Here is a 24616-nt window from a genome sequence, read left to right as displayed (position 1 = left end):
GGTTATACTAATAGTCTTTTGAAAAAAAACTGTTTTTGATCCAATCAGTACCAGGTTATGAATCTGAGATTTTAATGCCTTTCCTATAGTATTTTCTAGGTAAAATTGGACCTCTGAACTATAGAAGTTTTCATTATGAACTTGCTATTACCAAAAAGAAGCATTATGTTTTTTATTTAAAGATTGCACATTGGGGGGCAGCTGGGTAGCTCAATGGATTGAGAGTGATGCTGCACTTTACAGCAGTGCCACCTACAGTGCTCCTCTCACTGATCACCAATGAAAGAGGTGCCCCTTCCAGAAGTGCGGTGGGGACCAGATAGATATATGGCCTCAGGGGGGTCACAGTTTGGGGATCCCTGCTCTAGGGGATTACACATCTCTAGTTAATAATTCGGTCTGCCTTTCTCCATTTGCTTTCCAAGACATACTTTTCCTTGACCAAGGAATGTGCAGACAACCACTAAATAAATGACCTGGAGGACCAAATTGGTTGTAGTTATGGGTGTCAGAAACAGTAAGATTGATACTCATTTAAATAACATGGGAAAGTTTATTAAGTTTTTTCTCTAAGTAAGCCTCTTTGGTAAGAAAACTTAGTAGTAGATAAGTAATCCAATCTCATCAACAGATGAGAAAACCAGACTCAGAAACAACTTATGGTTGGCCACAGTCACACAACTTAGTGCCAGGCCTTCAAGCTAAGTTTTCTGATTCCCAGGATAGTGTTATTTCCAGTATAGATACTACGTTCTTTCTGGGAAAAGGGTGAGTGAATATAGAAAGCTATTTTTGCCTTCTATCATGACCTCCCTACACTAAGTAGTTACTAGGATGTTATTAGAGTGTAAGTCTTCTCTCTCCAATGTGACTTGAAAATATTACTATATCCATACAACCATCACATTGAATTTCCTGAGGCCAGGATTTTATAGGAAATCCTATAATGTGACTAGTTCACTACTCGCTGGCTTTTATAACTCTTCACAACCTGACCTTTTCCCATCTTTCTAATGGCTGTTCCTCACACATGGCACTCCCATCTCCTGTCTTCATGCCTTGGCACTTGTTGTTCCTACTCTCCCATATCAAGACTGCTTTTCTCCTCGCCTCCAACTCTAGAATTCTTGGCTTCCATTAGGATTCAGCTCAAGTGCCACCTTCTGTAGAAAGCCTCCCAGTTCCTCCAATTCCTTCTCCTCATAAGATTTTCTTGTATCATCTTCATATGTATATATACACATGTGTGTTGTCTTTCCCATTAGAATGTAACAATAATTTCTAATCATTAAAATCAGATAAGACATAAAGTAAGGTAATTTCCATAAAATAAGTGTGCTTGGTTGGGGGCAGCTGGTAGCTCAGTGGACTGAGAGACAGGCCTAGAGATGGGAGGTCCTAGGTTCAAATCTGGCTTCAGACACTTCCCAGCTGTGTGACCCTGGGCAAGTCACTTGACCCCTATTGCCTAGCCCTTACCACTCTTCTGCCTTGGAGCCAATACCCAGTATTGATTCCAAGATGGAAGGTAAGGGTTTAAAAAAAAGAAGAATGTGATAGCTGAGGCATGGTGAGCAATATGATTGGTTGGAGGGAATGAGGGGCTCGCTACCCTCCTCACACACACACCCTTTTCCTTCTGTGACTTAGAAATGTTTATCATTTGAGTCACTTGAAAGGTTAGAGATAGTAGACCAAATCCTTGAAGGATAGTTTGGTGGCATGTAGATACTGCTTAGACTCTCTGGTGTCTACTTGCATCCCTCAAGGATAGCTTTCCTAGATATAAGAATAGAACAGTGATTGGCAGGAGGATCTAAACTTAACTCATTGCAGGCCTGCTGGTTTTTGAACCAAATTCAGACAGAAAGCCATGATTTAAGCAGTTATGGGTCAAAATCAATTAAATGTAAATAGTATCAATAAAAAATGATACAGAATCGGTTTTGATCATTTCAAATAGATACAGTCAACCCAAACCAGTAGACATAGTGGCCATAACTTTAAACGTATTCCCCATTCCATACTTGTAGTCCATCACCTCTAGCCGACTTTACCGTTGGTCTCTAAGGTACCACCTTAAAGTCTGTGAAAGTCTTTGGAAACTGCAAGATTCGACCTGTCCTTTTTTTTTTTTGCTTTGATTCTCACTACATCTCTGGGAGGTTCATTTCATTTGCAGATGCAGATGGGGAATTTGGCCTAGTCACATTGAAAGGGTACAACCTAGTTTGGAGTACTGGCTTTTTGACAACCTTTTTAAAAAACTCCTCAGTGTCTTCTTAGAATCAATACTAAGTAATGTTTCCAAGGCAAAAGAGTAGTAAGGGCTAGGTAATGGAAGTTAAGTGTCTTGCCCAGGGTCACAGTCAGGAAGTGTCTGAAGCTAGATCTGAACCCAGGACCTCCTGTCTCTAGGCCTGATTCTCAATCCATTGGGCCACCCAACTGCCCCTCTCCTATGAATGGTTAAATTACAATGCAATAATCATCTTTTATTTTTCTTCTCTAGTCCGAGGATCAGAGGGGCTTTACATGGTAAATGGGCCACCAAATTTTACAGAAAACACAGTGTTTCTAAGGTATGATTTATATTCTTGAAAGTTATTGTTAATTAGGGGTGGTGTTTTCCATTTCAGTATTTTATGTGAGAAAAATGGAGACAACTATGGTGTAGTGGGGAAAGGGCTGGCCTTGAAGCCAGGAGGGGGCTTGGAGTAGAGTCCTGATTCTGACTCTTGCTGGGTGACCCCCAGCAGGTCATGTGGCCTTCCAGGGCTCTTGACAACTCTTAAAACATTACTTGTAGAGGAAGCACCACCTGACATTAGTGGAAAGAATTTCTTCATCTAGGAATTCCCCATATCAGTGAAGTCACTTTGTGAAAAAAGAGAAATTTATATTTCGAGATAAAATAATTTTATGAAACTCACACATGCCTGGTTTTCCCAGTCAGTCAGTATCTTTCAGAATAATGAATTTTCCTAAAATCATACAACAATGTTTTTTAAATTTAATTTTAAATTTATTAAATTTTAAATTTTATTTAGTCAATTTAGAACATTATTTCTTGGTTACAAGAATCATATTCTACCCATCCCTCCCCTATCCCCACCCTTCCTGTAGCCCATGTGCAATTCCGCTGGGTATTACATGTGTCTTTGATCAGAACCTATTTCCATATAACAATATTTTTTGAGCCATATAAAAAGTAGTACATTCTATTATAGGTCTTTTTAAGCCATTTTTAAAACAGAAGCTCCATCCACTTGGGTCAAAGTTCTGAGATCAGAGAAAAAGTTGGATTCTCTTCCGTCATCTCTGCCTTAGAGAAGGATCTTCAGAATAGAAAATACAAAACAAATATAGTTAAAGAGGGAATTCAATTCCAAAATAGGTGAGGCAATAGAGGGTATCCAGCCAATTTAATTTGAGAGTAAGTCTCCAGGACTAGATAAATGATATTCCAAAGCATTGAAAACACTTGTAAAACCACTTCTGGAAATCCTTGAAAAATTATGGGTCATGGAAGTGGTTGCAGAATATTGTACACATATAAATACTGTTTTGATTTTTATAAAGGGAGAGAAAAGTTTGGCTCTGGAAACCACACCTTGATATCATCAATCCCAGAGAAAAATTTAGAATGTCATATTAAGTAGAAAATTTTAAAATATCTAGGAAAGTAGCAGTAATCACTAGGAGAGAGTATCCAGCCACTAAGAAGAATTCATGCATGCTAACCTTCGTTCAATGAGCACTTAAGATAGCAGCTACTGTGTGCCAGGCACTGGGTACACAAGTACAATGTAATAATGTGTGATACAAATGCAACAAGCATAATCCGTCATTCTGACAGGAAAGGAAATGATATATCTAGTGGTGTGTGCAGCCTAAACAAAGTGTTAACGAGGTAACTTATGGGGGTGAGATCTGGAAAGTTTTGTGTAGGGTTAATACTTGAGTCATCATTTTGAGACCGAGCAGAGGAAGGCATGTATTTCAGCCCAAAGATTCTGAGCCGAGAGGGGCCCAACTTAGTTAGATCTCAGAGGACCAGAGGAGGAGAAAATGGTTAGTAAAGCCAGAGAGGTAGGGGGGCCAGGCTATATATGGAAGGCTTTAAAGGTTACTTAGAAGTACTTCTGTTTTAGCCCAGAGGTAATAGGGAACCACTGCCATTGGTTGAATAGAGAAGTGGCATGGTAAGCAGTCACTTTGGTAACAGAACAGAAGATCTGCTGGAGTAGTGAGAGATTCAAGGCAGAAGAAACTGACTAGTCAGGAGATTGTGGTGCTAATCCAGATAAGAGGTGATAAGAGTGATGGCTACACAGGTGATGGCTAGGAGTAGAGAGAAGGGCTCAGAGATGTAAGATAAGAAGATAAGGAGGTAGGTTAAGGTAGGAAGGCTTTATGAAAGATGGCTTCTATTTCCAATATGACTTCTCCAGAGCACTTACTGGGAAGTGGAAGCTTACATCTCAGAAGGGTGGGGCAAGGTGCACTGGGCCTTTATAGGTGATCCTAGATATTAGGTCACCACTGGAGTTTACTGAGTTTTGAGGGGGAATTTGGTGAGACTTGCACTGTAGGAAAGTCACACTGGTGACTGAGAGAAGAGACTGGAACAGAAAGAGACTTTGAGGCAGGCCAGCCAGTTAGAAGGCTTCACACTATCAGTGTGTGCATGTGCGTATTTATATATCACCTTCCTAGAATGTTGCATTGAGAGAGAGAGAGAGAGAGAGAGAGAGAGAGAGAGAGAGAGAGAGGGAGGCAGGCAGGCTTGGGATCGGGGTTCTAACTTTTCTAGGCTTCTATTTGTAAAATAATGGTTCTATGCTTTTACAATTTAATTTTAGATTGTACTTTAGAAACAGACCTTTTAATTTTTGCCTAATGTAATACCCTTTTCCCAAAAAGTTTAATCAATTGTATTTATTTAACTCTTGGATTATCTTATGGCAGTAGTTTATTATAAAAGCTAAGTCTTTATTACCTTTGAATACTAACTTTGTATTATTGTTTTCAGGGAATCAGGGAAAAATTGCAAAGTCTATGCCTTTAGTAAGGATGGAAGCCTGTTTGCTTGGTGTAATGGAGAAAAGTAAGTACATGGTGTGCAGTTAATGTTTTCACCTTTCTTTTTGTTGGAGATACAAAATGTACCTTGTTTGCATAGTTGAAGTCATATTGGAAATAGAAGCCATCTTTCATAAAGCCTTCCTACCAAATCTCCAAAGTTATTACAACCACTATATTTGTTAATAGTTCAGATCTTAACACCAAAAATTAGGAGTGAAGGGAGGGAAGTTAATTTGATAAATTATTTGCCTGTAAGGAAATTGAAAAAAATTGTCTTAAGTTATTGCTTTGCATTTTAAAAAATGTACACACTGTAATTTAAAACACATGCTTCATGGTCAGTCATGAAATTTGTCATGGTATACTTTCTAAGTGATTCAGAAGGCAGTATTGAAGCCTTATTACATAAAATGTGATGTTGGGAAACTGATTTGGCATAAAAATATTTTGTTAAGAGAAAAACAGTATACCATAATTCTTAATTTTTTAATAATAATAATAATAACTAATGATTATCCCATTTAAAAAATCAATTCTTGTAATTTTCTGAGTTTCGTTACTATGTTGTTGCCTTCCACTCTCATACCTTACTTACTACTTGTTTTTAACTGAGTTATACTTTCCAGTTTCCAGCCTCTGCCATCATCATATTCTTGCCTTTTAACAGACATGTCTCCACTTCTATCTGTTTATATTGCATCTCACAAATAGACAGCACTTGGGGCATCTAGGTAACACAGAGGATAGAGCCAGTCCTGGAGTCAGGAGAATCTGGGTTCAAATCTGCCTGAAATATTTCCTAGTTGTATGGCCCTAGGCAAATCACTTAACACGTTAAGCCCTTGCCACTCTTTCTTAGAATTGTTACTAATGCAGAAGGTAAGGGTTTAAATAGAAAAACCCAAATAGACAGAAGTCTTCTTCCACTCTCTCTGGCTAACTAGTCACTGTTGCTTCCCATTCCATAAGTCTGCCTGATTGGCAAGTTCAGGTAGAAAATACCTATTCTAGAAGTAGAGAATATAGTGGGCAGGAGTTTGGCGGTTTGCTGGTGAAGACCCATTGAAAGTTGTGAACAAATGTTCTCCAGTTGGAATAATTTGACCCAGTATTTATAGAGGGTAGAGAAAATAGTTGCATTAACAGGATTAGTATTAAGGAAACATTTTTAAAATTATAAATTGCTAGTAAAATTATGAAAATTTGCTTTTGTCTTAATGAACCTTTTGCAGTTATCTGCACATGATGGAATATATCACATTTATTATATTGTTGGTTATTCTAAAATAGTATAATGACTTTTAAAACAATTTCTTTTGCTTCCAGGGTAAATCTTGTAAATGTTGCTGACAATGAGTTGCTGCATTCCTTCAATCTTCCAAAAGCAGTTTGCCTTGAATTTTCACCAAAAAATAGTGTCCTAGCAATATGGCAGCCTTACACAAGTGAGTATTTAACTATCTGTAAAAAATTCTGATAACACTGATAAGTTGAATTGAGTGAAAATGTATAGATTTTAAAAACTTGAAACTTGTATGCTATTGAATTATCTAAAGCCTAAGGATAATTAAGACTTTAATATCATAGTAGAATACACATAACATAGTAAATATAAAACTTAAGGGCTCAGCCCTGATAGAAGTAATTTTTAGAATCTGGGGGAAGTTTTTAGTTGCATTAATAGATGTTGGATGATGCACAATGTGAAAGTTCAGTGTTTTTATTTTAGCTAAATATTAAAGTATTAGTGACTAATAGCAGAAATCTATTAGAAAATAACATTTCACTTCAATATAATGTGTTCTGGTGGTCAGTTTTTTTTAAACCCTTACTTCTGGTCTTTGTAACACCTCAAGACAGAAGGGCAAGGACTAAGCATTTGGGGTTAAGTGACTTGCCCAGGGTTACACAGCTAGGAAGTGTTTGAGACCAAATTTGAACCCAAGTTCTCCTGACTCCAGGCCTGGTGCTCGCTCTATCCACTGAGCTGCCTAGCTAGCTACCCTACCATTTTTTATTCTAATAGTCTTATTATCAGAATACAAATATTTTGAAACAGGTAAAACTAGGAACTAGGTAAAAGCATTTGAACATCATCTTTGATTGAGGAAGGCAGACACTGCTCCCTGACCCCCAAATCCATCTTTTTAATACTAGTCTCTGCCAGTGGCATTTGTGGCTTTGAACCCAAGCGTTATTAACACATGTGATCTGATTTAATCCTCACTCCTACCATGGGAGAGACAAGCTGTTATTTATCTCCACTTGACAGTTGAAGAATCAGGTGGAAAGATATTCATTGACTTGCCCGGGACCAGAAAGCTAGGAAGTGTCTGAGGCAGGATTTGAATTCAAGTCTTCTTGACCCCAGGTCCACTGCCCTATCCATTGTGCCCCACAGCTGCCCAGAACACCACAGTTTTCAAAGAGTCAGAATTGTCTGAAGGTAATGGAGATACTCCTGCTGGGTATAGAAAACTGAGTTGCCATACCTGACTAGTTACCTGACACATCAAGCAAACATGTGACAGGAATTTCTACAGAAATTTCTATGGGAGAGTATAGATTAATAAATCACAGACTGAAAAGTTGTAGGGGGGTTGTGATCTGTAGTTGGAGTAGTGTTTGTGTCAGTGTGATCACCGATCCATCAAAGTTTGGAAGACGGAGAAAGGAAAATATTAAACCAACTATGATCAAGGGAAGACAAACATTTTTCCATGATTATAAAACCAAGCTTTCACAATACAAGATCTAATCAGTTTACCAGCAAGAGATGAGTTAAACTTGTTAAACCAGAAATTTCTATAATAGTCTTATCGAAGTATGAAAACAGAAGGCACTGACTCTGAAATATTTGTCACACCCAAGGGGGAGAATCTAATAGTAACTTTAATAGTGGGCAGTTGAAGCCAGGGTTAAATAAGAAGCGCTGAAATTGGAGGAAAAATTAAATTGCTCTAGGTCAACCTTTTGAATTCATCTGAATAGTGCTGGTCAAAGTAAGCTTCTTTATAAGTTCATTTTGGAATTGCAGTAATGAGTGGAGGGAGGCTCATAACTCATATCTGGAAATTACTATTTTGAAAATATATTTTTTGTTCCAGCTTCTAAAGATGGCACTTCAGGAGTACCTAATCTACAACTTTATGATGTGAAAACTGGAAAATGTTTAAAGTCTTTCATCCAGAAAAAGATGCAGAACTGGTAAAAAAAAATTAAGCCTCTTAGTTTTTTTAAAAGGAATGTAAAAATGTTGTATTCTTTTAAAATTATAGTATCTTGTGGTTTTGACTTTCAAAATAGTGTTTTGCCAGAAGGAATTCTGGGTTGCGTTGTTTAGAATGTACAGTAATATATACTTTTTGTTACAGTAATTGAATTGAAGAAACAAGAGCTTAATGCAGACCAAGTTGCCATCAGTAATAACTAGCTTTTGTAATTAAATTATGTCTGGACTTTTTTCATTTAATGAATATTGATCAGCATTGTGAAAACCTCAGATTTGAAATGTCATTTGAATGTTGCATTTTTTCATAATTTTATTGGTTTTGATGTTATTATTTCTTTTAAATATAGGTGTCCATCTTGGGCAGATGATGAAAGTATTTGTGCCAGAAATGTTAACAATGAAGTTCACTTCTTTGAAAACAACAACTTTGGTATGGAAACACTTAAATAATATCTTATAATGCATAACACACTAAGACAATTTTGTTCTATCACCAAAGTTCTTCTTAACATAAAGTCCTCCATATTATTTTCTTTTTGTTAATTTTTTTAATTAACTAGAATTCAAATTCACCAGTTTGAAAGACTCCCTTTTGAGAAGAACTAATGAAATATGACCACTTGAGACCTACTGAAGTAAAATAGAAATTAGCAATTTGTGTTACAGGAAAAATGACAAGCAGGTGTGGGATCTCAAATATGCTTTCTTTTACTACTTCGCTTTCCTTCTGAATTAGTTTGACATTACAGATGCACAGATAAAGTTCTTAAATTAATGTCAGAGCAGTATAATTTTTGGGCCATGTTAACATGGCAAATTTACAATTTAGGATATATTTAATTCTTATAAAGAATTAGTTTTAAAATTGTGAAGTAGAGAGATTTCATTTAAGTAGCTTTAGCATTTATAAAATAATATTTTATTTTAAAATGGGGAGCTTAAAAAGTTTATTTTGTTTTTAACCTAATCCCAATTATGATTTTTCAGGTACAATTGCAAACAAACTCCATTTACAGAAAATTAGTGATTTTGTGTTATCACCAGGACCCCAACCATGCAAGGTGCCTATTCTATTTACTAACATCACAACTTTCCAAGGCCTATGATCTGTCGCAAGTTTTAGAGTTTAAAAAGAAATGGTTTGGTCCTTGTGTTGACTCAGGTGGCTGTCTACGTTCCTGGCAGCAAGGGAGCCCCATCATTTGTGAGACTGTACCAGTACCCCAATTTTAATGGGCCTCATGCTGTGCTGGCCAACAAAAGCTTCTTTAAGGCTGATAAGGTGACAATGCTGTGGAACAAAAAAGGTACATTGGCCTGCTTCATCCCTTTTTATTTGGCAGTTTATCTATTTCCTTTTGTTAATAACCTGTGCTTCCCTAAAGCAGAATCAGATATGGTTTCCATTAACTCCAGTTGGAGTTTTACTGATTGTTCTAGATTGGTTTGCAGTTTTCAATTAATTTAAACTTCTTAATTTTATAGCCACTGCTGTGCTAGTAATTGCTAGTACAGATGTTGACAAGACAGGAGCTTCTTATTATGGAGAACAAACCCTACACTACATTGCAACCAATGGAGAAAGTGCTGTGGTGCAATTACGTAAGTTCTCAACTCTAGCCCTTTGGTAGAGTGCCATCTACTGGATGTAAAGGGAAACTCTTAACCTAGTAATGGTAAATAAGTATTTTCAGTGTTTTAAAATGGACCCTGAGAGCCTGTGGTTGCATGTGGTGATTTTTAAATCTCCATCTTGCTTGGTCTAGCACCCAAAATTGTGCACACCCACACTACACGGGCATGTGCTAGTCAATGGCAAATCAGAAATAACTAACTGCCCACCTGGGCTGTCCCAAGCCAAGCATGAGCCACCATTGGCACGTGTGAGGCACAGGAAGTGAGGCAGAGAACAGCCTCTGGTGATCACTCACTTCCTGTGGATAGGGCTAGGCGCCAGTTCGTTCTAGGAGCTCGAGCAAGGAGGAGGCCCGCAGGCAGCTTTCCTTCAGATCGGTCACATGAGTGAAGGACTGATTCCCTTCTCTACCTTGGCCTTCCAGGCCTAAGCTCCCTCTGGCTCTGCCAGAAGGTTGAGTTAACCTTTTTCCCTTTCCCCTTCTTTCCTTCTCTCCCTCTCCTTCTTTCTTACTCCCATTGTAATTAAACCACCATAAAACTCCATACTGACTTGAGTATTCATTTAGGAATTTCATAAGTGAATTCCTTGGCGACCTTAAATTAATATAAACCTTTATTTTTTTTTTAAAGGTGATTTCATTACCATAATGTCTTGCCAAAGCAGAGCTTCTGCTTGATGAAGGCCAGACTAGCTAAGTGTGGAATTATTGCTTATCACTAGGGTGGCTTAAAGCTTTTGACCTAGGGCTGTAACAGTTAAAGTTTTAGGGAAACTGAGGCAGGTAGAAATTAGCTTCTCTCTACAAGGAGTATTATATTTTTAGAGGTTTATTTAAGATTAAGAACTTAAGAATATACAAGTAAGAAAGGCATGTGCTAGGTGGGCTGAGAGGCCTAATTCAATTTCACTCACATTATGAGGGACGTCTGTTTGCCAGCGGAGACAGGAAGAGAAGAGAGCCCTCCTACGGCGGAGACCCTTTATATCATAATTTGCTCTCAGCCCAGGTGAGAATTCAGTGAAATTACAAAGCATTCTGGGGAAGTGGAGCAAGGACTTCTGGGGATTGAAGTCCTGGATTCAAGTCTCCATTTTTACAGGGCTCAAAGGCAGTTGTTGACCAAGTTATTTACAGATGGTTGTCATCTGTTTCAATGTAGGGAATACCCACACTAATGAAGTCATGGATCCTTAAGTTATCAAAGAAATAAATAAGAACTCTTCTTCACTTCCCCCCTTTTCATTTAAACAAAGTAAAATAATTTCCAAGCATTGATTAGGTTGACATCAGAAATTTGAAACTGGGCCTTACCAACTCCTTGCTAGGAGATCAGGAACTTGAAACTGATCATTATGTTGCTAACCAGGTAAAGGAATTAGTTTGAAAAGCAGCTATTTGTAGTTTGTTATAAAGGCAGGTTAAACTAGTAAGACTAGAATAAAATGGAAAAGTACTTTTAAAATGTTTGTAATATGCCAAGCCTTATGCCAGGTTGTGGAGTTTCAAGTAGAAAACAAAGAGCTTACTTTCTAATGGGGAGAAATCTTAGACAGGAGAGTTTAGCTATAAGGGACAAGTGTTGAGGCCCAGGGAACTTAATGCATATCATTGGGAAGAAGAGACCATTAGGATTTGGGTCAGGCCATTGAGTCCCTTTGCCTCTCCAGTGGACTTACCCTTCAGAGCCTGATGGTAGTTTCTGTATGAGTGGGGATCTGAATGTACAGTGGACTAAACTGACAGTCTGCCTGGGAGCTATACTTTCATCATTCATTAATAATAATGGGCACTACTTATATAGTGATTTAAGCTTCTTAAAGTACTTTACATACATTTTCTCACTTGATTTTCCAAATAGTAATAGGTAACGGGTTTGTTATTTTGGTATGCTTTCCCTTCTGTAGACTTAAGCAGAATCTAATGAGTATTTTAAATTTAACTAGAAAGCAACTTACCTTTATATTTTAAATTATTTACACAAATAGCATGGTGACTTTCTATGACTACCGATGTTGACCACATTACTAGAGTTTGAAGCATTTAAGATCATATAGCCCCTGTGAGAGGAATTGTTGAGAGAAAGAGTGAGTGTCCATGTGTATGTGTTTGTATTTGCTTTCTGGGCCTGTGATTTCATTAGTGAGGAAATTCCTTCCATTGCAAATCCATACATGCTCAATAAGAGATGAGTTTAAGTGACCTGTCCAAGGGTCCAGCTACCATTTTGTGTCAGGTGATAACTGACTGTCAGAAGTGAGAGCCCAGATCTTCTGACTTTCAGGCTAGCTTGCCAGCCACTAGTGTGGCACTGCCTTTCATTGCCAATAGTACCTACAGCAATTGAGTGAATACAATTTTAGACTTTGTAGTTTAGCACTTTCTCTCCTGAGCAACATTCTAAAGCATATTCAAGAAACTTTGCCAGCTGGAATGTTTTAAACTAGCTCTTTGGGGATTTTTATCAGTATGAATTTATTAATAACTTGGGTTTTGTATTCTCCTTCTAGCAAAAAATGGACCCATATATGATGTAGTCTGGAATTCTAGTTCCACTGAATTTTGTGCTGTTTATGGTTTTATGCCTGCCAAAGCCACAATTTTCAATTTGAAATGTGATCCTGTGTTTGACTTTGGGACTGGTCCTCGAAATGCAGCCTACTACAGCCCTCACGGACATATATTAGTACTTGCTGGGTTCGGAAATCTCCGGGGACAGATGGAAGTGTGGGATGTTAAGAACTACAAACTTATTTCCAAACCAGTGGCTTCAGATTCTACGTACTTTGCCTGGTGTCCAGATGGAGAGCATATTGTAACTGCTACGTGTGCTCCAAGGTTACGTGTTAGTAATGGATACAAGATTTGGCATTACACTGGCTCAATTCTACACAAGTATGACGTCCCATCAAATGCAGAAATATGGCAAGTGTCTTGGCAGCCATTTTTGGATGGAGTATTTCCAGCAAAAGCAGTAACTTACCAAGCAGTACCAAGTGAAGTGCCAGAGAAGGAGCCTAAGGTTGCAGAGGCTTACAGACCACCAGCCTTAAGAAACAAACCTATTACCAGCTCCAAACTGGTAAGTTATGAGCAAGGAGGGATTAGGCTTGTGTGTTTCCTAAATGCTTCTTGATGACATAATTCAACTTAACTGGCCCCAAAAGATGGAACTAGAACTAAGTGTAAAAATTACAAAGAGATGACAGTTGAAGCTGTCCAAAAGTGTCATGTCCTGCCTTAGAGAAATGATGGGTTCTCTTAGCGGTCTTGAAGTGATATTTAGATAACCACCTGTCAGATGTGTCAGGATGGTGATTCCTTGCATGTATGGGTTGGACTAGAGCCTCTCCAGTTTTTAGATTCTGAGATTCTTTTTCCCCTGAGACTCTTACTGTTCGGTTTAAATATTTTGTTTCCATAAGCATCCATGAACATCAGTAATCATGGCTGAATACTTAGGGATCTTATTGCCCACCATAATAATAAAGGGTGACATTATTATTTTTTTAAGGGTGACATTGAAACAGATACCTCAACTAAGAAGAGAAATGCCAGAAAGTAGCTTTTTTTTTTTTTTAAACCCTTACCTTCCATCTTGGAGTCAATACTGGGTATTGGCTCCAAGGCAGATGAGTGGTAAGGGCTAGGCAATGGGGGTCAAGTGACTTGCCCAGGGTCACACAGCTGGGAAGTGTGTGAGGCCAGATTTGAACCTAGGACCTCCCATCTCTAGGCCTGGCTCTCAATCCACTGAGCTATCCAGCTGCCCCCCAGAAAGTAGCTTTTTAAAGATATCCTTGCCCCATTATCAAATAACTGTGTTCTTTCACCTTCTGAACTTCTTAGGAAGAATTTGAATTATATCATTTGTAAGTGACAGTAAGGCTTAAAATGTATTATTCTTTCTCATATTTCTGTTTAACCTAAGAAAGAACAGATTCTATCTTAGTAGTTGCTGTGAGTTAGTTCTGTTATTGCCCCATCTTTGTTGTAATTAATTCCCTTACCATGGGGAAAAGAAGTGTCATATAGTGTCACCTTCTGAATCTTGGAGAATCACATGAGATAATGAAAGGTAGGAAGTCTTGCAGGTGGCTGGATCCTTGTTTCTCATCTTGCACATAGAAAGTATTTAGCAAATGACATTACCTTCAAGCCTCTCAGTAAACCTTCTAGAACAAATCTCATAGAACCCTGTCCTCAGTTAGCCTCTTCTGCTTCTCAGTGTTAACTCTTCTACATGCCTTTCCCATTCGGAGGTGGACTACATATTTTTGTGAACATACCTCATTTCCCCTACTTATCATCCGGAGAGGAGGGGCTTTTCCTTTTTCATCTCTAGCGCCCAGCACCAACACCTCGCTTAATAAAATGGTGATTGAATTAATGGAATCAAATTGGTAGATTTTTTTTTCCCCAGGCTCATATTTTGTTAAACTGTAAAAGTATTTAAGGAAGCTAAAAACTCAAGATGCCCCTCCTTAGATTTTTAAGGGGCCTGTCATTTTGGAAGGAGCACTTAATGAAAGGAGACTGCGTTATATGTGTGGGTTCCCAAGTTCAAAGTTCACACTAATTCTAAGTTAGACCACCTTGAAGTGACTTTATTAGGCCACCAGGCCATAATATAGAGCTTTAGAAAATGGATGTGTTCCTTTAAGATCATCCAAGTCCATTTTTTCCCTAAGTTGAATAATTTTAAATAGACTCAGAGCTCATTGTGGAAAGAAATTCCATAATCTCTTATAATGCAAAAAATTCTCAAATAATGAAGTACTTAGACCCTAATGTGCACAAATGTCCATGTCCTTTTTATTATGATATACAAAAGAAGCACAAGTAGTCTGCTTGCTTTATAAATGTCTGTTATAATTTAACCATCAGGTAAGTTTGTTTTTCATATGCCTAAAGAGAAGTATATTCTCAGTATAATAGCAAATGACATTCTGGTGACCTGAAAGAGCTGATAAACCTTCCAAAATGGTGTTACCTTTTATAAATAGCTTTAAGATGGCTCCTATTACTTTGACCCCATTCTTGGATTTTTGGCATTCAGCATTTTCTTAAGTTTTATTTGAACTAGAACCGTATTTGCAGAAGCAGTGGAATAGAGCCGTAGAGGGGCCTGGGGTTGGGAGCCACAGTTCTGCCATCTATCGAATCAGGATGGTAGTATTGATGCTGCTTCTTACCTCACAAGATTGCTGTGAAGAACGTTCTTTAAAAATCCTTAAAGCACCCTATAAATGTGAATGATGATGGTGATTGTAGTTGCAGAATGTGGTAGAAGCTTAACCCCACTGGTGTTACAACTTACCTTAAAAATAAAGAAAAAAGTAAGTGTGTATGTGGAAGAGAGTGCAAAGAGGCAAGGGCAGGCTCAAGGTATGCCATAGATTTCATAGCATTTTAGAGACCTCACAAGACCAGATGCAAACTATTCCTCACCTGGAATGTGGAATGTGGCGCATGTGCTTGGTAGTGTAAGTGGGAGCCAATCCCCAGTGAGAGCACATGAATCAGTTTTTAGCTTCCTGAAGCATCTTTGTAATACAAACAGCAGCTGCTAGATTCATCTCAATTAAATTCAAATGTAATTAGTAAGTGAACCTGAACTTTACTCCCTCCCTTCCTGGATGACCCTTAGAGTTTTCATTGATAGCCTTCTAACCTCAGATTTGACACAGAAAGCAAGTAAATGAGCTAATTTTTAAGCAAAGAAAATAAGCATCTTGGATAATTCAAGTTCATAGCAACCAGAAAAGGCCTCCCTGGAAGTTATTCCTGGTCTCTAATTTCATAAGAATCAGATGTCACAGAATTACTAAGAAAAACCCTATTGTTGCACAAAAGGAAGTTAATCCTGCCGGCTTTCATGTAGCTGAGAGATATCATGTGCTAGCTTTGATGAACGGCCTAATTAAATTCATTCTTACATTTGAAATATTTTACCTACTGATAAGTTTCAAAATGTTTGTTAGTACTTCCTGCTCCAAAAGGACCTCTGATTTTTGTCATTGTGACTACATTTTGCATCCACATAGATTTCCATCCTGACATGCCTCATGCAGTTTGGAAAGATGTGCTAGCCATGAATACCGTCCCTTGAAGGCCACCTCTGATGGCACATGAGCTACTGGGAACTTTGTTGGGCCCTTACATGAAGATTCTTTTGTTGGCAAAGCCTGCCTCAAAGAACCTAGGGTGGCCTCCATGTCACAATAAAGGGACAGCAAGCTTTTTAGCAGACGTCTTTGTAGTCCAAAAAATTAAATGTGATAAAATGTCCTATGTAGGAAGATGTCTCCTTAGTTATTCTGTATGACTAAATCCATGGAGTGCATTTTTCATAATTGTTGTTTTGTGTTTTCCATAGCATGAGGAGGAGCCACCACAGAATATGAAACATTCAGGAAATGACAAGCCATTGTCTAAAACAGCTCTTAAAAATCAGAGAAAACATGAGGCAAAGAAAGCTGCAAAACAGGTACTTTGGGACTATTCGAGGCCTCTTTTTGAGCAACAATGAGAGACACACACCCCCATTACATGTGCTTTTAATGGATATTTTATCTGAGATGATATAAATTGAATGTGTCCTTTGATAGAGGAAAAAAAAATTTACTAGTGCCAATAGAAGAATGTTCATAAGACATGGGTTTTTTTGTGATCTGAAAACAAATATTTTCCAAGTGGCATCACAAAATGAAAGACCCAAAAATTTTTTTGTAGAAAATAACTGTGAGATATAAAATCTAATTTTCCCTGACAGACAAAGAGATTATAATTCTCTTTGCGTGCAGTTTGAAGGGTTGGCTCTGATTGATCACCACATCTCATCTAGGCTAACCTACTCTACTCAGGAAGTTCCTCAAGAACATTCTGCTTTTTCTTTAGTGATGCACCTTTGAGCACACATTGATGAGATGGTTGCCTTAAGTTGGTAGGTCCTGAAATACAGCTATACGTTATATGCAGAAATACAGTATACATAGGAAGAGCAATATTGTGGAACAATCAGATGTTATAGACTTTGCTACTAATAGCAATACAATCCAGAACAATCCCAAAAGACTTATGACAAAGAATACCATCCACTTCCAGAGAAAAAACTGTTGCAGGAGTAAAAATGCTGATGAAAATATGATTTATCACTTGTTTATTTTTGTTTTGGTATGTGGGGGTTTTGGTTTTATAAGACTATTCATTTACAAAAAATGAATAATATGGAAATGTTTTGCATGATCATACATGTATAACCCAGATTGAATTGCTTGTCAACTCCAGGAGCAGGGAGGGAAGTAGGGAAGGAGACAATTTGGATCATATAACTTCAGAAAACTTATGTGGAGATTTGTTATTAAAATTAAAAGTTTTAGAATTATAAACAAATACAACTTGGCTACCACAGGCCCAGGAGCAGGTACAACCATATGATGTTGGCCTCATTAACTTACCAGAGGAGTTTTCCAATAACAAACCATAAAACATAGCCCTGACAGCTGCCAAGATAAAGGAGTCAGTTGCGCAGTCAGTAGCAGTTTTACAAGCACAGTCCGTTTGACTAGGGAGTTCAACCAAAAGGATTTCATTTTTTGTTAAGCATCCATCTTCAAGTGATTATCAGATAAGAAAGAATGTAGCATAGTAGTGTTTATCTTGCCTTTTTTAAGATTGGAAATCAATACATATACTTAAGTCTCATAATTACAGAATATTTTACTTTTACTTGTTTCTTCATAGAAGCAAAGTAGCTGCTACTTTCAGCAACCAGTTGTGGACTTAAATTACAATCTCTTCATCTATTTAGGGAAAATGAACCTTATTTCAGTTTTTTTTTCCTGAAACAGTCTTTTCCGTCTTTAATTTTTTTATTTAACTTGAAAAATATCAAAATATATTCTTGGAATTTAGCCCCAAAGTGTTATATCACCACAGTGTTAGAAAGAGCCATATTATTGGAATTAGTCAGTAGAAAAAGCAATTACTTCCTAAGAACTTCATTATATTGTTCTTATTTATGTATATGAGTACATATTTAGCCCTGCTGATAATATATTTTTTTTACTCATTCCTCCAGTTTAGACCCTCAATTTATATCTTCACAGTGTGCAAAAGAGAAAGTCACCTTTCGATTTATGCATTTTCTACATCTGGGCTTGAAAATTTTAGTGTTTTTGTTTTCTTAGAAAATTGCATCTAACAAATAAATTCCTACAGGAAGCAAGAAGTGAAAGCGGTCAAGATTTGGCCCTTAACTCAGCTCAGCAGCAGAGCACTCCACGAAATGTTGTCTCTCTGCCAACAACAGGAGACCCTGAGGTAGACAAAAAGATCAAGAACTTGAAAAAGGTAATCAGCTTCTTTCTAAATGGACAAGCAGAAATCGACTGGGAAGAATGGGGGGGGGGGGGGTCCATCTGAAGAGGTAGTTTTCCTACAAACAAAATGGCAGGAAAATAATTATAAGCAGCTTATAGTTCACTTACTCTCTGTTCACATGTTGTGAAACTAAGAGAAGACGGCCTGGTTCTGGTCTCTTCCCTGGTGATTGCAGCATTCCATCTGAAATCAAGTGTGACTGCAGTAAGTCTGAATGTCCACCTAGCCTTGTAGCTCTTCGTACCTACAGCCCTTTGACCTATATTGCCTTTTTTACCGCACCATAACCCTGTGAGATAGTTTCAACATTTCTGTTGCCATTTGGGGATAAAAAAATGGAAACCAAGAGGTCGGTGATTTGCCCAGAGTTTCACTGTTGGCCAGTGGTAGTTCATGCCATGCCTTGAAGCTGGTTCACCACGTCTTTGGTACTCCACTGTCAGACATTATGGGAATTAACTTGAAGCACTTCAGTGCTAGTCTAGTTTTTAAGTTGGTGATACTAAGAAGCTCATATAGGTGGGGAATGTTTATAACCTCCAGGACACAGTCACATCCACAAGGTCGCTTTTTCCCCTCCCTGAGTCTTCTCTCTAGATGCTAGTGGTTCATTAAACCTAGCAGTTTCTCTATTGTGGAGAGCAGTAGTAAGGCTTAGCCATAGTAAGTAGCAAATGGGGAAGTTATTTTACCTTCACTAATTAGTTGTACTTTTTTTAACACAACAAACTGGCCCTTTACCTTCTAATAATTCTCAAACTCAAGGCTCTTAAGGTTTGTAATAATATTTTTAACATAACTGAAGAAAAATTATTTTCAGGAAAATATTTTTAGTAATGATAATTGCTTATGTTCTTTTTCTAAAAAAAATGACAGGGTTCTAAATGGGCAAAGGACATGAACAGGCAGTTCTCAGCCAAAGAAATCAAAACTATTAATAAGCACATGAAAAATTGCTCTACATCTCTTATAATCAGAGAGATGCAAATCAAAACAACTCTGAGGTATCATCTCACACCTAGCAGATTGGCTAACATGACAGCTATGCAAAGTAATGAATGCTGGAGGGGATGTGGCAAAGTAGGGACACTAATTCACTGCTGGTGGAGTTGTGAATTGATCCAGCCATTCTGGAGGGCAATTTGGAACTATGCCCAAAGGGTGATAAAAGACTGTCTGCCCTTTGATCCAGCTATAGCACTGCTGGGTCTGTACCCCAAAGAGATAATGGGGAAAAAGACTTGTACAAGAATATTCATAGCTGCGCTCTTTGTGGTGGCCAAAAACTGGAAAACGAGGGGATGCCCATCAATTGGGGAATGACTGAACAAACTGTGGTATATGTTGGTGATGGAATACTATTGTGCTAAAAGGAATAATAAAGTGGAGGAATTCCATGGAGACTGGAACAACCTCCAGGAAGTGATGCAGAGTGAGAGGAGCAGAACCAGGAGAACATTGTACACAGAGACTGATACACTGTGGTACAATCAAAGTTGATAGACTAATCCATTAGTGGCAATGCAATGTCCCTGAACAGTCTGCAGGGATCTAAAAAATACTATCCACAAGCAGAGGACAAACTGTGGGAGTAAAAACACAGATGAAAAGCAACTGCTTGACTACAGGGGTGGAGGAGATATGACTGAGGAGAGACTCTAAATGAATACTCTAATGCAAATACCAACAACAGGGAAATGGGTTCGAGTCAAGAACACATGTGATAACCAGTGGAATCGTGGGTCTGCTATGGGAGAGGGAAAGGGGGGGAGGGGAGGAAAAGAAAATGATCTTTGTTTCCAGTGAATAATGTTTGGAAATGACCAAATAAAATAATGTTTAAAATTAAAAAAAAAAATGACAGGGTTCTTCTGGACCCCATCTGTCCCCAGAAACTGGGGCTTTCTCCCTCCTTTCCCCTGCCCACCCCCCTTTTTTTTTCAACCCAAGAAGCAAATTAATAATTTTGCTTGTCTACTTTGCTACATGAACTTCAGATTGCATGAATTGAAATGCAATGAATAAAGCTTCTTTGTAGAGAAAAAAATACTGCAAGTGTATTTAGTGGAGTTATTTTCTCCATTTGTTGCTATTGAAAGGAGTTTTTATCCTTGCATGCAAAATGATTTCAACTGATTTTAAGTTCATTGGCTCTCATTTTCTCTTTTAAGATATGTCAGTGACCCTTTTTATTTGTTGTTAGCATTGATGCTGAAGCTGCTATTCTCAACATATAGAGTAGAGCAGTACCATTTGCTGAATGGTATTTGTGTGTTCAGGCTAGCTGCATGTGTTCCTGGCTCCCTTCAATAGTACATCATTATTCATAGCTATTCTTTGCCTCGTGGAATACCGAAGGACTATGGTATAGAGTGATACTAGGTACCAACTAAGAAGCATTACATTTTATGGGTTTAGGTGTTTAAAAATTGGCTTTTCCTCCTCAAATTCAAATGGCTTTTTAAAAACTTTGCAAATCTAGTATAGTACATTTGTTACATTGCCATTGATACCTAATTCTTTTTTAAAATATAGTCCATTCACTAAACAAAAGCTGCTGGGAAAATTGGAAAACAGTATGGCAGAAAGTAGGTATAGACCAAAATAGATATATGATTTAGGTATGAAGAGTGATACCATAACTAACTTAGGGGAACATAGAATAGTTTCCCTGACAGATCTATGGAGAAGGAAAGAATTTATGACCAAACAACAGATAGAAAGCATTATAAGAGGTAAAATAAATAATTTTGATAATATTAAATTAAAAAGCTGTTGTACAAAGTCATTGTAACCAAAATTAGAAGGGAAATAACAAGCTGGGGGGGGGGTATAACAAATTTATGTGGTAAAAGTCTTTAATTTCTCAGATTTATGGAAAATTAAGATAAATTTATAAGAACACTAGCTATTCCCCAATTGACAAATGGACAGAGGATGTAACAAGCAATTTTCAGATAAAGAAATCAGAGCTATCAATAATCATATGAAAAAATGTTCTAAATCACTCTTGATTAGAGGAAAATGTACATTAAAATGACCCTGAAGTACCACCTCACACCAATCAGATTGGCCATTATGACAGTAATGATAAATGTTGGAGGGAATATGGCAAAATTGGTACACTAACACATTTTTAGTGGAGTTGCAAATTTATCCAACCATTCTGGAGGGTAATTCGGAACTCCCCAAAGGAGTACAAGAACATTGCAAATCCTTTGATCCTGTAATACCATTACTGGGTCTATATCCTAAAGATATAATAAAAAGGGGGGAAAGGACCTACTTGTGCAAAAGTGTTTGTAGCAGTTCTTTTTGTGGTGTCAAAGAATTGGAGGTTGAAGAGCTGTCTCAGTTGGAGAATAACTATAAACAGATTATGGTACATGTTGGTGATAGAATATTGTACTATAAAAATTGATAAGCAGGATGATTTCAGAAAAAGCTGAAAAGATCTACATGAACTGATGCAGAGCAAAATAAGCAGAAATGGGAGAACGTTGTTATACACAGTAACAGCAATCTTGTGGGCTAATCAGCTGTGAAAGACTACTCTCAGCAATATAATGATCTGGAATAATTCTGAAGGACTTATGACAAAGAATGCTATCCATTAGCATCCATATCTCTAGAGAAAGAACTGTTGGAGTCAGACACAGATCAGTGCATGCCATCTTTTACATTAGTTTATTTACACTTTTATTTTGGGGTTTTGGCTTTATATGAGAATCCTCGTACAACAGTGGCCAATATGGAAGTATAGTTTTGCATAATAATAAATATACAACCCAGATCACATTCCTTACTATATCCAAGAAGGGGGAGGGAGGGAGAGAGACAATTTGGATCTTATAATTTCATAAAGCACATGTTGAAAATTGTTATTATATGTAATTTGGAAAATATATCTTTGAATAAAAAAATTTTTAAACAAAAAATAAACACTATCTGAAGGGGAACAAAAGGACTCCATCCTGGTACTTTTGCCACAGTATTTTGATTTTAAATAAAGGATGAATGAATTGGCCTTATTCCAGTTCACATATCAGTTTGTAGTAATAACTTAAGTCTTCTAATACTATTTTCTTTGTTGTTTTGTTTTCTTTTAAATCCCTAACCTCATTATTTGATTTTACAGAAACTGAAAGCAATTGAACAACTGAAAGAACAAGCAGCTGGTGGTAAACTGTTAGAGAAGAATCAGGTATTACCTTCTATCTTCTTTTGGTGTCAGAGTATCTCTTTAGGTTACCTTTCTGATATAATTTATTAGCTAAGATGATGTAAATTCTTAGAACCATTTTTTCTTTTTTTCAAAAGTGCCATATCTATTCAGATAATTTGAAAGTCAAGTTTTACTTAATTCCACTGAAGTTTTATTTTGATGCCTTGCTGTGATTTAAGAGATGACCCTGGACAAAACCATTTAGTGAAGTATCAATCCTGGCAAGCTGGAAAGATTTCAAGTTTGGACTTGGTGACAAGCTGCACTCTTTTTTTTCCTCCAAGAATCAAGCTGTCAGCAAAAGCACCCCCCCCCCCCCCCCCAATACAGGTGTATATTGATGTGTGCCTGTGTCTGGGAAAGCCTAGAGAAGGGACCAAGACTACCAAAATAGTGTATAATATCTGCCATCCTCTGGACTGTTGCTAAAGATCATGGCAGCCTTCCATTCATTTCTGCCCCCATTTCCAATGAACTTGAAATTCCTGAGCCTGCTCCATTCTCATTCACCAGCTGCCGGGGGGGGGGGGGGGGGGGGTTGCATAATAGGCCCAAACTGAACCTCTTTGTCAGCTGTTCTTGGTGGCAGGATGTAGCCAAACCCTTCCCACCTTGGGCAAAGGGCAAACAAGCAGGTGAGATAGACAAACTGGACTCTTTTTCATTGGTGTATTAATATAGAGTGTGTATGCAGACAGCATGATTAGATTGGAATTTTTAAACTTAATTTTTATAAATTCTTTGTTGTTGGAGCAACTAGGTGGCCCATTGGAGACAGGAGTTCCTAGTTTCAAATCTAACCTCAGACACTTCCTAGTTATGTGACCCTGGGCAAGTCACTTAACCCCCGCATTGCCTAGCCTTTACTGCTCTTCTGCTTTAGAACCAATACATAGTATTGATTTTAAGATGGAAGATGAGGGTTTTAAAAAAAAAGGCAGAAGGGAAGGTTTTTAACAATTAAGTAAGCCCTTTGTTTATCTTTTTGTTTTTAGTATACCAAGAAAATGTGATGTAGAACCTTTCTTTTATTTGTTTTGTGGGAAATGCTATTTCTTTAAGTATCTAGATTCTTATTAACAGATTAAAAAGAAATAATGGCTTTCTCTTTTTATATTTTTTGGAATAACTCAGTGTAATGTTTTGAAATTTTCTAGATGGAGAAGATCAAGAAGGAAGCAGCCCTACTACAAGAATTGGAAGATTTGGAATTGGGTGTTTGAAGTTTTATGGAAAATAAGTTTTACCTGAAATCAGTGCAAATACATTTTCTGTGTTAAACCCAATAGAATAATTAATTTCTTTTGTTGCAAATTACTGAGTCCACACATGCACATATTTAATGTTCATCTATATTTCTAAACACTTATCCTAAAATTTGTGCATGTGGGAAATTGCTTAATAATGTCTATTAAATTGGCTTTTCTGAATTTTCAAAAACAGGTGTCAAAATGCTTATGATACATATTAGTATTAATAATAATTAATATTAAGTATTAGAATAAGCATTTGAGTTAGAGAGTGTATAAATCTGACAGTTTGAACATCCCATGTAATTTTTATGCAACGGAGCCCAAATGTTCAGTTATTTACAGTTTCTACAGAACTATAGAACTTAATAAATAACATTTTAAATTTAAGAACTTTGGTTTTGTGTTAGATCAAAAACCAGAATTCTTATAATTATTTTACAAAGTATATCATCAAATAAACTTTCATCTATAAACACTCCGGCTGATCTTTATAATAAATTATTTTAATATCAGTAATGTAACCAGATGTGGTGGCCCACACCTGTAATTTTTGGTTCTGGGGCTGGCCAAAGTGGTGGATCTCTTAAGTCCGGGTGTTCTGAGCTGCAGCAGACCTGAGTGGGATCAGGTGCCTATGTGAATTCTGGCACTGTGGCAGTGACACCCCCCTATGTCCACCCCTCCACCACCTGACTCTGGAAGGGCTTCATGCCAGGGCCAAAGCCCCCATGCTATGGGGAGCCTGAGGCCAGAACAGCAGCTACCCTACCAGCTCCAGGGACAGAGGAGTCTTTGA

General features: G+C 37.5%; 1 protein-coding gene across 1 annotated transcript in view; it reads left to right on the top strand.

Moving 5' to 3' along the window:
* Positions 1-24295, top strand: part of EIF2A (eukaryotic translation initiation factor 2A) — a 31220-nt gene extending 6925 nt beyond the window's left edge. Inside the window, exons 2-14 of the mRNA XM_007502045.3 lie at positions 2513-2582; positions 5036-5110; positions 6415-6533; positions 8196-8295; positions 8668-8750; positions 9308-9381; positions 9483-9627; positions 9806-9922; positions 12468-13039; positions 16337-16447; positions 18181-18312; positions 22481-22546; positions 23725-24295. Of these exons, the coding sequence (XP_007502107.1) occupies positions 2513-2582; positions 5036-5110; positions 6415-6533; positions 8196-8295; positions 8668-8750; positions 9308-9381; positions 9483-9627; positions 9806-9922; positions 12468-13039; positions 16337-16447; positions 18181-18312; positions 22481-22546; positions 23725-23790 (1730 nt within the window). The 3' untranslated portion in view covers positions 23791-24295. The remainder of the gene's footprint in view (positions 1-2512; positions 2583-5035; positions 5111-6414; positions 6534-8195; positions 8296-8667; positions 8751-9307; positions 9382-9482; positions 9628-9805; positions 9923-12467; positions 13040-16336; positions 16448-18180; positions 18313-22480; positions 22547-23724) is intronic.
* Positions 24296-24616: the final 321 nt, after the last annotated feature.

This window comes from Monodelphis domestica, chromosome 8 (genome assembly GCF_027887165.1).
Source record: "Monodelphis domestica isolate mMonDom1 chromosome 8, mMonDom1.pri, whole genome shotgun sequence".
NCBI lineage: Eukaryota > Metazoa > Chordata > Mammalia > Didelphimorphia > Didelphidae > Monodelphis > Monodelphis domestica.
The sequence above is the reverse complement of the archived record's forward strand: the minus strand, read 5'-3'. Positions and strand labels throughout refer to the sequence as shown.